The 17,290-nt window shown below is 41.1% G+C and overlaps 1 protein-coding gene across 1 annotated transcript; it reads right to left on the bottom strand.

Annotated features, from left to right (window-relative positions):
- Nucleotides 1–5,835: 5,835 nt before the first annotated feature.
- On the bottom strand, nucleotides 5,836–15,915 carry TOMM5 (translocase of outer mitochondrial membrane 5). The gene is made up of 4 exons (XM_015079482.3): nucleotides 15,708–15,915; nucleotides 11,293–11,876; nucleotides 6,456–6,554; nucleotides 5,836–6,342 (listed from the first exon to the last, which is right to left on the bottom strand). The coding sequence occupies exons 1-2, from the start codon at nucleotides 15,826–15,828 to the stop codon at nucleotides 11,842–11,844; spliced, it is 156 nt and encodes a 51-aa protein (XP_014934968.1). The 5' UTR covers nucleotides 15,829–15,915; the 3' UTR covers nucleotides 5,836–6,342; nucleotides 6,456–6,554; nucleotides 11,293–11,841.
- Nucleotides 15,916–17,290: the final 1,375 nt, after the last annotated feature.

The raw sequence follows: 17,290 nt of genomic DNA, 5'->3' as shown, positions 1-17,290 counted from the left end.
AGTCTCTGCAGGGAGGGGAGCGGGAGGGAGACGCCGGGGGCGGGTGGGTCCTCGGATGCTGCCAAGTCGAGCTTGTGGAAGGACGATTATGGCTTGTACTGCGTGGCCCCAGAGGGGCAGAAATAGAATCAGTGGGAGGAAACTGCAGGGAGGTATGCTGGGGTCAATATAAAGATTCTTCCAATCATCAGAATTATCTGTCAAGATAATGGGCTGTTCCAGGAGGTGGTGAACAACTCGGTGTGCACGCAGGAGCGGAGTTCATCCATTCAACAAACTAACCACTGGCTATGGGCCAGGCGATATATTGGGAGTATGTATTAAATTCTTATATGCATAGCGTTTAACACATGCCTGGCACATAATAAATGTTGCATAGGTGTTGTTGCTGCTGGCATTATCATGGGCACAGAAATGAACGAAGCTGATATGGCTTCTCTCCTCCTGAAGCTAAATTCTTGAGCGGTAAGGTAGACAATCACATACCATTTAAATAAACATGTATTTAAAATTATAGTTCACCGAAGGAACCCTGATTTTACATTATGGGGCAAGGGAGGGTGGTCAGGGAAGACTTCTCAGAGGAGGGTAAGGAGATAGCCAGATCGATGAGAGGCAAGGAAAACCTCAAGGAAGGCTTTTGGGTGGGGGGCGGGGGGCAGAAGAGAGGACTGCTCTTTGGGTAAATGTAAGATGTCCGGTTCATCTGAAGCTTATTGTGTTAAAACAGTGTAAGTGAACTTAGGTAGGTTGGTGCCAGATCATGCATCACTTAGTAGGCCATGATAAAGGATTTTAAAATTTTATGTAAAAGGAAGCCACTGAAGTGGTGGAGGGTGTGGGTGGTTTGGTATCTTTTTAAAATAGGATGCTGGCTACTATGTGGATAATAGACAAAAGAGTGAAAGCAGGGAGCTTGGTTAGGACTTGGACTGCAGTAATGATAGTGAAGACAAAGAGGAATAGATTTGATTTTTTTGTTTTTTTTTTAGGTAATCAAACCGGTTTGATGTGGGGTCATTAAGGGGATTCCTAGTCTAGCTTAATCCACTGACTGGGGCCCATGGAGGTGCTATTTATTGAAATGGCTAACTACTGTAAGGGGAACATATTTAGAGGTGGGGGGAGATTAAGAAATCAATTTTGGACTTGTTAAATTTAAGATGCCGTGTCACCAAATGAAGTGATCAAAAAGGCAGTTGGATATAGACCTCTGAATTTTATTTAAAAAAAAATTTTTTTAACGTTTATTCATTTTTGAGAGAGAGAGAGTATGAGCGGGGAAGGGGCAGAGAGAGAGGAAGACACAGAATCTGAAGCAGGCTCCAGGCTCGGAGCTGTCAGCACAGAGCCCGACGCGGGGCTCTAACTCATGAACTGTGAGATCATGACCTGAGCCGAAGTCGGGCGCTCAACCAATGAGCCACCCAGGAGCCCCTAGACCTCTGAATTTTAAAAGAATGTCAGCTACAGAAATCTAACTTGAGAATACTGTGAAAAAGAAATTATCGCACCGGATTGAGGTAATAGCTGACCCCTGTGGTCCCATTGACCTCTTTTAGTCCCTGGTTCTATAGAATGTAGTCTATAAAAAATGTATTCCATCTGTTACTACCACATGATGAATTTGGTATTAGATTCTGGATGAGGCCCAAGTTACCATGCAGCTGCTTTCTTTTACAAATTGAAACAAAACAAAACAAAAAACAGCCTTAGCCCAAAGCCAACTATTTCTTTTGAGCAAAGACACAAAGCTGTACACACAGTAGCCAGATATAGTAGAAAGACCACTCTGATTTAGGTCAGATCAGAATAGGGGTGGTTCACAATACAATGAGCTTGATGATTTATCTAATTGATGACTGGCAAAGGTGTGACATGTTTAATCCTTTGAAAAGTGTCCCATTGTATGAAACTGGCAGTCTAGATATGTGTCAATAAGCAATCAAAAGCCTGACTTTCTGGATTTGTGCCAGCCAACATTGTTTTGGTGTTTCTATAGAACAGCGAAGCCCTTCAAAAGAGTGCAACGGCAACTCCCTACAAGAGCGTGCCGTCTGCCTTTCCCAATGATGCAAGCCTCAGTTGCTCCACGGAAAATGTGACTTTAGGTACTTAAATATAAGAACATTTGCAAACTGCAACTGAGTTCTCCTTTCTGACTACACCTCGTTCATGTATGCCTCTATTCTAGCACTTGCTGTCTACTGACTTCTCTCCTGTTAGACTAGAGAGGACTTGCTCATCTTTGCTCAACTAGCACAGTTGGTATTCATTGCAAAATGAGTAAGTAAACATGCACGATCTCTTCAGCCATGTGAACTTTATTTATCCTGCTTTATAGAAAGTGAGGCTGACTGTGATTTGTTCAGGGTCCACATAATAGACGTGTCATCCCATTGGCTGCCCAGTTATCTGAACTCCCTACATTTGGGAATTCCCCATCTTTGAGATCTTTCACTGTAAAAGCCAAAAATCCAGTTATTTCCTCTGCTTTTCCACATGACCCGGACACTACGAATTAGATATTCCTGGACCATCAGTTGGAAGCCAGAGACAACAAAGTGGAGACTTGGCATAATTCTTTGGTGGCCATGGCAAACAGCAAGATGAAGTTCTTAGAACACTGGCTGTCAGGATAGTGCAGGGCTCTGGGTCTGTGGCTTTGGCAAGTGGTGGCATCTAATCCTCAGCAGAGATCTCTTCACTGCACTGGGTTGTACTCGGTGACCAAGAAACAAGGAGTGATGTTCCAGTTGCCTAGTCTCCAAGCCTGGTTCTCCAGGCCTCTGGTGTTGCTAAATTACCTATAATCCTTTCAATGAATTACTTTTCTCTTTAAATCTACCCAAACTGGATTTGGGTGTTTCAAGTAAAAAAAATATGACTCATATAGTCACATAATTAAGAGCAGAACTGAAGCTATAACTGAGGACTTTTAACTAATTCTAGTGTTCTTTCCAAACCAATAGACCTCTACCTCCAAACAATGCATTTTTTACACTACATATTGGTGCCTCGAAATCACTTGGTTCACCATTTATCCTTTTAGTGCCAGTTGATTAATGAATATTTCAAACGACTGCATGGTGAGGCAATTGCCAGTACAACAGTGTGAAATGTAGCCGTATCAGTCAGTACAGCTGCTTAGGTAATGTTTGTTTGTTTGTTTTGCAATTTTGTCCTTTATAGACAGAAGTGGAAAATGAAGGTACTATGACTAATATGGCTGAGAAAAAGATGAAAATTATCAGGTGTGCTTAAAGCACATTTTTAGCCTCAGTAGAATGCTTACTGGATTAAAGTCAGCTGTGTTTTGTGACGGAAACAGTTTAAGAGCGTTTCATGCAACACTTCCGATACTGTGTTTAAAAGGCAAAGTAAGTGGTTTTGTAATGTTTTTACATCTCAGTAACAAATCAACTTTTCAAAATGCAATTTCTACGTTTTTGTGAACTTGTATAAGCGTAGGCAAGTGGCACCACATAAGCATACCTGTAATACAACACGCGTTTGGCCCTGCGTGAAGTCCATAAGACAGGGCAGGGAAAAGACCTGGTGCTTTATTTGTAATTTCCTACTGAAGCCAAGAAAACAGGTTACTGAGCGTTGTTCTTGTGTAATTTGGAACTGCAGTATATACAGTAGCCAGCAGATGTCAGGATGGGATCTCTTTCGAGAAAACAATAAACAGGAGTTTCTGAAAGAACTGAAGGTTTTCTTGTTCTTCTGTGCTCCCCACTCTTCAGTCACACTGGCCTTTTTCTTTAAACACACATGCTTTAACACTTTTTCCAAGGCTCCTCATTCTTTTATCTGGCCAGTTGCTATTGATCCAATCTTCATGTAAGGCTTCCTCAGGGAGCCCTCCCCAACCCAATGGGTCAGGACTCCCCTATTTCAAGTTCTCACAGCTGCCTGCACTTCCCCCCCACAGCAGCTTATATAATAGGATGTGTAACTATTGATGAATTAGGTAATGTTTGCCTCCTCTGCTAGAATATAAGCCTCTTAAAGATAGGTACCATGACTGAATTCCTTTCTGTATCCCTCAGCTACCAGTGCCTGCTACTCTGTAGTTACTGAATAAATACCTGTGAATGTGAACCTCCACCAACCAAAATGGGAATATCTCTCTGAGGCTTGGACAGCGGGGATTGTCTGAAAAGTCACTAATTTTTCCACCTTCAATTCAGTAGTCATTTATTCAGCCCCTACTTTGTAAACATATTATATGGGACAGAAAAATATGTGAGATAGCACTTGTATTTAAAGAGTCTTTCGGGGCGTCTGGGTGGCTCAGTCGGTTGAGCGTCCAACTTCGGCTCAGGTCATGATCTCGCGGTCCGTTGAGTTCAAGCCCCGCATCGGGCTCTGTGCTGACAGCTCAGAGCCTGGAGCCTGTTTCAGATTCTGTGTCTCCCTCTCTATCTGACCCTCCCCCGTTCATGTTCTGTCTCTGTCTCAAAAATAAATAAACGTTAAAAAAAAAAATTTTAAAAACAGTCTTTCAGTAACAGAAAAAGACGAGAGAAAACTTTGTCCCATAGTGGCAATCCCTACTATACAGTATCCATGTTCAGATTCTTACTCATTTCCATTAAAGAGCCCTGTCTGCAACCCACCCCACCTTGGTCACAGCAGTTGAGTTCAAGAAGGAAATCTTTCTTAGCTTCCAAACCTTTATCCTAATCTGCTGGGATAGTTCCTTGACAATATGCTTTTAGCTTTTAAGAACAGCACTCAGACTCCCATTGTAGGTTTTCTCAAGGCTAAATACTTCTAATTCTTTCAATCATTTCTCTTGTACCACGATTTCCGGATACCTCCAGTGCTCTCTACTCTGGCAAGTTGGCTGCTCTTGAAGTATTTGTCAGATCTGGAGACCTTAATGTTGTAATTTTACAAATGCAACCTAAAATTGCTTTCAGTTTTAGTTTTACTCTTATTCCTAAACCAGTCCAGAATCTCAGAATTGGAAGAGGCCTTAAGGTAAACTCACTCACTGCTACCCAAAGCAGATCCAGGACCAATTAAATCACCTGGATGCTTTTTAAAAAAGTGATTTCTGACTCCATCCATAGTAATTCTGATTCAGTAGATTTTTTTGTTTAAAAGCTTCCCATGTGATTTGGTGTGTAGCCTGTTTTGGAAAGCACCTGTGCACACGATGCCTGACACTGCCTTATATAACACACTCATTACCAGTGTTCTTTTCCACTGTACTTGAACCTCTCCTGTGGCAGGGGCCCACCACCAAGAGGTACCTGTGTATGAAAATCCTTCCAACCATTCTTAGTATGCATTCTTTGATTCCCAGGTATCTGACACACAGGGCCCATTTACTCCTAAAATTGTTATGTGAACAGAACATCAGTTCCCCATAAACACGAAGACACATTTATCCTTTTCTACCAAGAAACAAGTATTGGGGCTCCTGGGTGGCTCAGTTGGTTGGGCGACTGACTTCGGCTCAGGTCATGATCTCACAGTTGTGGGTTCGAGCCCCACGTCAGGCTGTGCTGACAGCTCAGAGCCTGGAGCCTTCTTCAGATTCTGTGTCTCCCTCTCTCTCTGCCCCTTCCCCGCTTGCACACTGTCTCTAGCTCTCAAAAATAAACATTTTATATGTATATATACATACATATATGAAATATACTATTTTACCATTTTTAGACATGGATCAGGAAGAAGGAAATAAATCATATTTTGAGTCTGTATTATCTAGAGCAAAGTTTACTACAGTGCTTGCTAGCAAAAGTGAAGGTTAGCTTAAAATGGGAAAAGTAGATGTTAAACTAAATGCCTTTCCCTTCAACCCTTTCCCAGCAATCATTGTTTCACTAAGCTAGTAATATTTTATTAAGGATATTTTATCTTTTGTTTCATTTGCTTGAGACCAATGAAAACAACAGTTATGAAAATTGAGCATTTATAAAATTTTAGTTGACATAAAGATTCAATAGTAAGCCTATTAAATTTTACTCAAAAGTACAGTAAAATCAAATAAAAGCTGAGTTTTTACTAATGATATTAAGATGAGCAATTCATTTGACCATTTCCTATATTTCCTTGTTTTAATTCTTTTCTATCACATTTCTAAAAACTTTCTTGTAATATTTGTTATTTTAAATTATCTATATATTGCTTCTCTGTCATCAGTTCAAATAATAATCAGAGGCAATGCAATCTGAACCTTGGGAAGAAAAGCATCTTATAAACTCCCATTGCTGTATGACACCCAGCAGTAGTCTCCATGATGTTTCCGCACTGTCCCATAAAAATTAGTCTTCAGTCTCTTGGCATCATGAACATATTTTCAATTAGCGATTTTCTTTCCTCCTAAATGAACGTACAAATTGGGGGAGAATAAGTCGTGGGAGTAGGTCAAATGTGGTCCTTATCAGACCACACCATACATACTTAGCTGTGAAACCAACAAACTCTTAACATACCATCTCTTGTACTAACAGCACATTGATGATATTTCTCTCTTCAGAGACAAAACGAATGAAGCCTATTTTGCAGAACAGGAACTTTTATCTCCATGGAAACTGAAGGAAGGATATTTTGGGCATACAAAGAGGTGTTCAGGGCTACTGCTCCACTGTGTTCACTCCTACAGTTGCCCTCAGCAGGACTGACCCCTCTATGTTCTTCCTGTCCACCAGCTACTTCCTGCCTTTCCCTTCTTATCCAGCTTAGATGCCTTGTGCATTATTTCAATCACTCCCGACCCTGTCATTTCACCTCAGCCATGTGACAAGCCCCAGCCCTAGATGAATCCAACTCTCCACCTTCTCCGAGCCTGCCTGTGGACAGCAGAGCAGTGCTAGAGAAAAAGCCCACAGCCAGGCACTGCAAATTCATAATCCAGGATCTTAACTGGGGAACCAATTTCATCTGACAAGCTTAGCCTTTTGGCCTTTTCTAGTTAGCTTACTCTCACACTTCCCATAACTAGTTAAAAACTTCTCCACTCTATTATTCAATGAATAATGAGTGCCTGTGAGGTACCAGACAGTCTTCTAGATACTAAGATACTACAGTGAATGTTAATAGATGAAATCCCTACTCTCATCAAGCACACACTTAATGGACACAGACAATTAACAACATAAATAAGGAAAAATATCTTAAATGCCATTAAGGAAAATAAAGAAGGGGGTTATAGAGTGCTGGAGAGGTTGTAGTTAAAAAAGTGTTTTTGAAATACAATTTAACTATGGAAAAAAGTCAATAAGCGTACAACTTGCTGGATTTTCACAAGTTGAAACATCCTATAACTTATAAGAGAGCTGGGAAAGGTCCCACTGAAAAAAATGCCATTTAAGCAGAGACCTGAGAGAAAGGGAGTGAGGCAGTTGAAAATCTAAGGGAAGAGCATTCCAGACAGGAGAAATGGCCAGTGCAAAGGCCCTGAGGTAGCAGCTTGTGAGTTTGGGGAAGCAAGGAGACCAGTGTAGCTGGAATGCAGTGAAGGATGGAAGAGTCATAAAAGACGAGATCAGAGATGTAATGAGGACCAGATTGTATAGAACCTTGTGGGCAACCAGAAGGACTGTGGTTTTTACTGAGTGACATGGAAAACCACTGGAGAATTTTAAGCAGGAGAGTCAGCAGTATCTATGCTGTAAATAGAAGAGGTCTGAGGACTGAAGCCTGAGGTATTGCAAGTTTCAGGTCAGAAATGAAGGGAAACCTACTAAAGCATTTAAACAGTGGATGAGTGAAATAGAAAGGGTAGCAAGAAGGAAAATCAGGAAATTCGTATCATGGAAGGCCCACAAGGTGGTTACAATAATGAAATAGTGTTGAGTGCTGCAGATCGGGTGAGACAGGTCAGTGTTAACCTTGACAAGAGCAGTTTCAGAGGATCACTGGGGATGCATGCCTAACCGGAATGGGTTCAGGAGATCACCAGAAAAAGGATATGAAAATATAGAGCACTTTACTGAGGTGTTTAACTGTGAAAGGGAACAGAGAAATGGCACAGTACATGGGGAGAGTAAGGATTCAAGAGGACTATGGTGGATGTTGTGGTGAACAACTTAGATCTCAACTTTAGGACCAAGGTACTCATTCCCCCAGCACCTTTGAGTGCTGGCTGCTGATGGCTCACAGCTGCAGTGCTGCACACATTGCCTCTGGCTGATTTTTTTTTTTTTTTAATGTTTATTTATTTTTGAGACAGAGAGAGACAGAGCATGAACAGGGGAGGGGCAGAGAGAGAGGGAGACACAGAACCTGAAACAGGCTCCAGGCTCTGAACGGTCAGCACAGAGCCCGACGCAGGGCTCGAACTCACGGACAGTGAGATCATGACCTGAGCTGAAGTCGGACGCTTAACCGACCAAGCCACGCAGGCGCCCCTGCCTCTGGCTGTTTTACACTACTACAGAAGAGCCGACAGCACAGAGCTCACAAAGTCTGAAGTATTTACCATTTGACCTTTAACAGAAAAAGTCTGCCAACTCCTGCTTTAGTGGCTTCTTTGATGACCGAAGCTACATGTAGAATTTATCAAGTCATCAAGTGATAGCAAAATAAAGTAAAACGTCTAGCTCATTTCCTTTCTATACTATCCACAATATTCTCTGGTGCCTGATGTCATAGCTAAAGAGAGATGCTTAGCTCAAGCAAAGGAGGGGAAAAAGAAAAAAGTTCAGATTCCTACACTTGTTCTTCCTTCCAAATCTAGGCCCAATTTTGCCCACCTATAAACTACGAACACACCGTAACTGAAATGCTAACTTCACAGAAGAATTTCAAAGAGCAGTGATAAAACAGTTTAAAAAGAAAACTTATTGGTACCAGGAAGAACACTAACCTAATTTAGGAGCAAAATTCTCAGTTCACATCCCTTATGAAACTTGTTTGTAGATTAATATTTTCTCTCAATTATCTGCATTTCTTTCTATGCTCCATTTTAAGAGTTTACAAAACTCAAATCTGCTTTGGTTCTTTACTATTTCTTATTACACGTTCAAGCCAAATATATACACATGGCCAACTGTTGTCTGCTCTACTATTTCTGAACTGTTTGTTGTAAGTATTAGTCTGCCCTCCCAAAACCAGGGAGTTTATGGCCTGAATTTTAAAAAGTCAGTCATAAAAAACTGCACCATCACTTTTCCTTTATTCTAGCCTGAACATATGCTGGAATTCAGGGTAACAATCAACATATTCCAAGAAAAGCACTTAAGGATAGAGTATAATCAACACCCATTAAAAGCCCCTAAACCTACTTATTAGCCATCAAATCTTCCAGAGTCTCAAACTCCATCTGTAAAATGGCATTAACACTGACTGTTGAAGTTTATATACAATTAGAATATAAGCATGCTATCTCACAGCATCTGAAAATATGAATGAAGCCTACTAATGCAGTGAATGCCAGCACAAATCACTTCTAACCACCTTATACCAAACACTAACCATTAACAATAAATAGCACTTACCAAATGTCAGGCATGGTGCTAACTGCTCCTCTTGCATTCTCTTACCTTACGCTTATACACTTTGAAGTGGACAAATGTTCCTACTATGCTAATCTTACAGGTAAAGAGGATGAGATATAGCGGTTTACTTGCTAAAAGGCATCCATCTCCTGACTGTTGGAATCAGGACTCAAAATCAGGTCTGCATGTCTTTAGAGTCAGTGATTGTGACCATGGTGCTAAATACTGCACCTCTTTAGGTCAGGAATGGACATAAATTACTAACATGAAACACAGCATCACAGGGTAGAAATACATGCTGTTCAGGTAAAGATGGTAGATTGAGCACATGCACCTACTTCCATTCCCTCCCAAAATTCCATTAAATGACAGCAAAGATTTTTGTTTTAAGCCATGAACCTAAATGAATGGAAAAAGAGAAGAGGAGATAACATCAAAAAGAAGCTGGAAAGCGGATGGACAAGTAGTAATTAACATGGTAGACCCAAGAAAAGTGAATCCTGAGTCAGCAGTAGAAAAGCAAAACAAACAACTCAATTCACATCACAGGATCCTTAAAAGGTTCAGAAACTGGTGCCTTCATAGACCTTTGGAAGTAGGAATGAAGGGGTAGGCACTAAAGTAAGAACTGGTTGAAGGTTTAAGTATTCAGAATGCTCTCTGCAACTTACAGTTAAGCAGCCTCTTTTCCCTAGCTCCCTCCCCAAATCAGAAGTTTACTTTCTGAAAAGGGTAAAATAGAGGGTTCTTTGGATTGTGGGATGCCAGGCAGTTATGGGCACAAGTACTGTACTCAATACAGAGACTCGGTGAGCAAATGCATACTGGACAGGAGATAAACAAGATACAAGACAGAAACAAAAGATCCAACATGGAAAACAAGGAAAAGGAATTCCCAGGATTGTGGTAAAGGGAGATCCCAGAATAGAGCCATCCACCAGGCACAGGCGACTGTAGTCCAGACTGAGACAGGTCAGAAAGCTCCAGGAAAGACTTAATCGGGAAGATGGAACAGCACACTTGATGAAACTGAACACTGTGAACAATGTAGATACATGGCAAAGAGTCTAGCTGATTCAGTTTTTAAGTTCATAGAAAATGAAGCCTCGGAAAACCAGAAAGATGTACAGGAAGGAAAACAAACATGGGCGCCTGGCTCAGTCAGTTAAACATCTAACTCCTTCCTGGTTTTGGCTAAGGTCATCTCAGGGTCAGTGGGTTTGAGCCCTGAGTCAGGCTCCGTGCTCATGACACAAAGCCTGCTTGGAATTCTGTCTTCCTCTCTATCTGCCCTTCCCCCACATGTGCACGCTCTCTCTCTCAAAAATAAACATTAAAAAAAGAAAACTGGCATTTAGAGCCCTCATGAAATTAATTCAAACGAAAGCACACAAATAAGTACATTGGAAAGAAGAAGAAATGAGAAGAGATAAGAGCGCTGGAGGTAAGGATAGGAAAGAGAAGTCAGTAGGCAATGTCTACAACAGAAAAATCACAAAGTACCAATACTAACATGCTATTCAAAGACAAAAGTAAATATAGTTACCTAATTTAGTCACCTAAAAAGAGGTGAATGTAAGTTGCCTCTACAAAGAAAGTTAAGGACTGTCCTCTTCCCCTAACAAACTTAGAGAACTATTTGACTTAAATTATAGCAATTTTTTCCTTTGGTGGAACTATATATTCCCAGCATCAAGCAGTAACGTTGCCTTTCACAAAGACTGCTTAATAAAATAATTTCACTCTATCAGCATTAGCAAATCCTCCAGTCCAAAACAAGAGTAACTCAAATTAACGTAGTTTGTAATAAACAATATTAAAGAGGTCTCACCAGTGATTGTTGGTCTGCAGCAAAAAGCAGGTTAAGAGAAATAAAATCCAATTTTTTTCTTAGTTGGTATTTTAATTAAAAATATAGACTAATGATCCTGGGCTTAAATGTTGTTGTGGCTGTGTGCTGGCTTCTGTAAAATACAACTAATCAAAAGGAACTCTTCAACAAATATACTCCAGACAGAAGTAAAAAGGTAAACAGAAATGACTAACAAGACAGTGCTATTGCAGACATAATTCCCTTATAATTTATACTTGCTAAAAAATGGAGTTTAACATTACTTACAATTAATTATATCAACATTCACAGAGGCTGAACATCACAAGCATATGGGTGTACCATCACCACAAAATGTCTTTACTTCTCAAGCAGTTTTAAATTTTAGCTATGAAGGTCAGTTACCAGAGGCCAAACTTGTTCTTAATGAGTAGAATTTTTATGTCCATTCAGAGTCTCTTACATCTTTCGGGGCCTATTCATTTGCAGATAGGAGTAGAAGTTGTAACCGGGTTCCTCTTATCATGCATTCACATGTGATGTTCATCTTCATATGCTATCCAGTTTCTTTAGGATAAAAGGTGCTGAAAGAAAAATAAACATCCAGAATTTCAGATCTATTAGCCCATAAGTTATATTATGGAATTTGTAAGACTGGGAAAATCTTACAGATTTAGATTTAGTTCAATACATTTTTTAAGTGACTCCCTACAATGGCCTGCACAACCCAGTAAGAGACCCCCTGTCTTTCCAGTGTCATGAAGCTCTGTCTATTCTAAGTTTTTCTTACACTGTATAAAATCTTTTCTCTAGGAAGTTCTCCCTCATAGGGCCATAAAGAGTAAATTCAATCCTCTTTCAAAGGACATTTTTTTATTCTGGGTAATTTAACTATCAGAGGAACAAAACACTTGAAGAAACAAATTGGCATTTTCCACCTTTTAAAACCTATTTGAAAAAAGGCAGAAAGTGGGAGAAAACACTTAACTAGGTAATGAGGAGAGCCAGACACACATTTAGGTTCTCCCAATGATTAGCTATATATCACTTATGCAATCCAGATCACCTATGATATAGGTGAACTACTTCAGTTCAGAGAGAGAGAATGTGTGTGCACACATGGAGTAGGAGCAGAGAGAGACTCTTAAGGAGGCTCCACGCCCAGCACGGAGCCAGAAACCTGAGCTGAAATCAAGAGCCAGATGCTTAACCGACTGAGCCAACCAGGTGCCCCAGTCCTACTTCAGTGCTTATGGGGGTCTGGTAGGATGGTACACACAGAAATGTCTAGAAAAAAAAAATGCTGTCGTAGGGAGCTAAAGAAATGATATTATTGTCCTGTGTAAAAGCGCTGTGGCCAAAATAAGCACACGAAAAGAGGTTTAACATTACTAGTCACTAGGAAAATGCAAATTAAAACTACAGTGACCTACCACCTCACACCTATTAGGATGGCTACAATCAAACTGTCGGCAAGGATGTGGAAAACTTGGAACCCTTGTGCACTGTTTGTGGGAATGGAAAATGGTACAACTGCTTTGGATCAGAGTATGGTGGGTCCTAGGAAATTAAAAATAGGGCTATCTGTAGATCCATGTTAGAGCAGCATTATTCACAGTAGCTAAAATGTAGAAGCAACCCAAATCCAAAAACAGATGACTGGAGAAGCAAAAATGGTATACGACGGAATATTAGTCTTAAAAAGAGATTCCGACATACGCTATGACATGGAGGAACCTTAGGGACCCTAGGTGAAGCGAAATAAGCCATTTACAAAAAGACAAATACTGTATGATTCCACTTATGAGATCCTTAAAGAGATGTCAAAATCATAGAGACAAAGCTTCAGTTTTACAAGATAAAGAGTTCTAGAGATGGATGGTGATGGTTGTACAACATTATGCATGTATTCAATACCACTAAACTACACACTTAAAAATATTTGATGATAAATTTTACCACAATAAATTAAATTTTTTAAAAAAGGGGAGGAGGCTGTGTGGCCAAAAGAGCTGCCAGAAGTATCTTCTCAATACCCATAACGAAAGTAATAAAACATATTGTTAATATTAAACTGAAGATATTGAGATCTGTTGAAGGCTGACAAAGTTGGCAATATTCCCAGGTATCTCTACTAATTCTTATCAGACAAAACTGTAACATCCATCAGGTGAATGGATAAAAATGTTGCATATCCACACAATGGAATGTTATTTGGCAATAAAAAGGAAGGAAATACTAATACACGTTATATTACGGATGAACTTTGAAAACATCATGGAAAGTGAAATAAGCTAGACACAAAAAGTCACATATTCTACAATTCCATTGGTATGAAATGTCCAGAATAGGCAAATCCATAAACATGGAAAGTAGATTAGTGGCTACCAAGGGAAAGGGAAAGGGGAAAATAGTGAATAGTTAATGGGCATGGAGTTCACTTTAGAGTTAAAATGTTCTAAAATGGATCGTAGTGATGATTGCAAACTCTGACCATGCTAAGAACCATTCATTGTACACTTTATTTTTAAATTGCTTTTATTTTAAATTAAAGTACAATCGACATACAGTATCCCTATTAGTTTCAGGTATACATCAAAGTGATTCACAATAACTCTAGTTACCACAAGAAATTATTATAGTATTATTCTCTATGCTGTACATTGCATCCCTGTGACTTCTTTTATAACTGCAAGTTTGTACCTTTTAATCCCCTCCCCCTATTTTGTCTATTCCCTATCCTATTCCCCACTGGCAACTACCAGTTTGTCTATTTATGAGTCTGTTTCTGTTTTGTTTGTTCATTTGTTTTTTTAAATGCTTATTTGTTTTTGAGAGAGTGAGCGCAAGCAGGGGAAGGGCAGAGAGAGAGGGGGGACAGAGGAGTCAAAGCAGGCTCTGTGGACAGCAGAGAGCCTGATGTGGGTTTGAACTCACAAACTGCGAGACCATGACCTGAGCCAAAGTCAGATGCTTAACTGACTGAGCCGCCCAGGTGCCCTGTTCATTTGTTTTCAAAGATTCCACATATAAGTGGAATCATGGCATTCATCCTTCTCTGATTTCACTTAGCATAATAACCTATAGGTCCATCCATGGTTGTTGCAAATGGCAAGGTTTCATTTTTATGGCTAAGTAATATTCCACTGTATATACACATCTTTATCCATTTATTGGTAGACACTTAGGTTGAACTGTACACCTTAAATGGGTGAACCATATATTATGAAGTACATCTCAATTTTAAAAGTGGCAATGTGGAACAGTATTCTGTAAGTTTTTTAAAAGAAAACCAATTCATATCAGATACAAAGGTGACTGAAAAGAAGCAAGTATTTTACTGGCAGCTAAGTCAACAAAAAAAAGGTAAGAGGAGAAAGTTAAGTTGGGAGTTGCAAAAAGCTGTTGAAGGAGGACAACTTGGGAGTTTCTATTCAGCAGGGCTCCCTCTCCTGGGGAAGCAGAGTAGTAGCATAGTCACTAAAGGGTTACCAGGCTTCAGGAGCTCTGGCCCAGGCCCAACGTGAGCCTTCTACAGGGTGACCTTGGAACGCCTTCATCCCTGCCAGCAATACACAGCAAGGTGCAATGAAGAGTACTGAACTGAGAACGGGGTATGTGTGTGAGCAGATAACTTTTGAGATGCGTATCAATAAAACTACAGAAGTGACCTACAAAGCCCAGATCTAACATTCAGTGTGCCTTTAACGCTGATGTTTTGCGTTAAGACCCCCTTTGAAGGGTGAGTTCTCGCTTGCAAAAGGGATATACAGAATCTCTGGCCCGGCCTCCTTCAAAGCGCTGTCAAACAAGTTTCTGCCAAACATAAATTCAAATAAGCCTTCAGGTATTATTATTAATGCTATAAACTCCTATCCTTTTATTCTCATTCCTTAAAAAACAAAACAAAACACCGCAATTATTTATTTCACCCTGTGTATTAACAAGCAAAACTTCTTGTATTTCAGAGATCAGCACTGAAGGGAGGAAACCTGGTAGTAGGAGCTCTGGATTCTAGACCAAGATCATTCACTGAATCGCTGAGTGACCTTGAGCCAGCCATTTCTCTGCTCTAGATCTCGGTTTCTGTCGACAAAACGTGGGAGCAGCTAAGGAATGGGGCGGGGGTATAATCCCTTGAGGCTCTTTCAATTCAAGCTCTCCTAAGGCAGGGCGAAGCTGGACGATAACCCTCGCAGTCCGGACCACCGCGTGCACTTCTGTACCCGGACCCCGACCCGCAGACCCTAAGCCACGCATGCGCCCGCCACTCTCGACGCGCAAGCCCCACGCTCCCTGCGACCGCCCAGCTCACTCCACTCAAGGGCCCCCAAGGACTATAGGACCACAATTAGGTGGGTGGTGTCCGCGAGCTTCCCGCTAGTCTCACGGCCGCAGCCTGGAAGGACACTCACTGACTCGCAGCAGGGCCACGTAGATGAGGAAGTTCCGTATGGAGGAGATCACATCCTCGCGCATCTTCCGTTTCATCTCCTCGGGGTCCAGCTTCGGCGCGAGGCCCTCGATTCGGAACATGCCGGCTTTCCTTTTTCCACTACCAGCTACCACGTTCTGCTTCTCTCAGCGGCTGCCCGGCACCCGGAACTCTGTCCTATCCCATTTCCTGTTCCCGCCCCTTCGTTTTCGCGCGCAGCGACGGGAGGCTGCGAGGGACAATCCTCGTTCGGACCGCGAGGTTCTGCAGGGGGCTGCCTGAAGGGGGCGGTCGCAGTCTTAGCGAGAGGTCCCCCTGGCTGTTAACACCTTCGTCTTGAGCTGGGCGCGCCACAGCGCAAAGTGCTTTTACGCCTCAGAGGGGCGAAGCACGTAGATACCACTATAAATAATAATAATTACCGTTCTACGCCGTGAACTGGATATTAAAACCTTCATTTCCTAGATGAGAAAACTGAAGCACAGAAAGCTTTAAAAACAACTTGCCCCCAAACACTTTAAAATACCTTAGGGGCGAAAAAAGTGTTGAGGAGGGAAAATGAAACGGTATTAGCAAAACGTTGTAAATTGCTTAAGCTTGTGATTAACATATTGTTTTAATTTAGTCCATTTTGAGTATGTTTGAAAATTTTCGTAAGTTAAAACAAAAAGATGAAGATGATGACACTTGCTTGAGATTACACAACTAGTAAATGCAGTAGTTTTTTTTTTTAATGTTTATTTATTTTGGGGAGACAGAGAGATAGAGTGCAAGCAGACAAGGGGTAGAGGGAGAGAGACACAGAATCTGAAGCAGGCTCGGAGCTCCGAGCTGTCAGCACATAGCCCTACGCGGGGCTGGAACCCACCAAGCACGGGATCATGACCTGGGCCGAAGTCAGACGCCTGACCAACTGAGCCACCCAAGCACCCCAATGCAGTAGGTTTTTTAAATAAATGTTATTGTCATCCCCATTTTATTATTTACACATTTATTTTTAAGAATGAGCTCTATGTCCAACCTGGGGCTTAAACTCTGGACCCTAAGATCAAGAGTCACATGCTGTACTGACAGAGCCAGCCAGGTGCCCCTGCAGTAGGGTTTTATATTTAGACTTGTGGGACCCAAGCATAAAAGTTTTCAACTCCATATTATTGCCGTATTCTCATTTCTGGTTTTAAGTGATCCTTACAAATTATAATATCGGTACAGTAATATAGTATGTATAAAACGAATTCAGCTCCCTTCAACATTTTACAAATGAGGAGAGGGAGGCTGAGAAACCAAGTGCACTGCTTAAAGTCATTCCACTAGTGATAGGCAGGGGCAGGGTTCTAATGCAGGTAATCATAATGCCAAGTTGAATTCTCTTTCCCTTGCACCTCTGTTAGTCTTTAACGGTTAGTGCCTTCCTGGATGGGAATCACTGGACTCAGGAGGTAGAGGTTTAGTGCAATCAGATTTCCTGCCACAGATTCATCAAAACAGCGCTGCCCCAAATTTTGCATGCCAACTAGCCATATATCATTTTTAGACACAAATTAGATAACTGAATTGCTCACA

Source organism: Acinonyx jubatus, chromosome D4, assembly GCF_027475565.1.
Source record: "Acinonyx jubatus isolate Ajub_Pintada_27869175 chromosome D4, VMU_Ajub_asm_v1.0, whole genome shotgun sequence".
Taxonomy (NCBI): Eukaryota; Metazoa; Chordata; class Mammalia; order Carnivora; family Felidae; genus Acinonyx; species Acinonyx jubatus.
The sequence above is the reverse complement of the archived record's forward strand: the minus strand, read 5'-3'. Positions and strand labels throughout refer to the sequence as shown.

What these genes read in the sequence shown, in the direction of transcription:
- TOMM5 (XM_015079482.3), bottom strand. Translation starts at nt 15,828, where the DNA reads ATGTTCCGAATCGAGGGCCTCGCGCCGAAGCTGGACCCCGAGGAGATG. An exon ending in CGTGGCCCTGCTGCGAGTCA is followed by an intron (nt 11,877 to 15,707) that starts GTGAGTGTCCTT and finishes TTTTTCTTTCAG; the next exon opens with CACCTTTTATCCTAAAGAAA.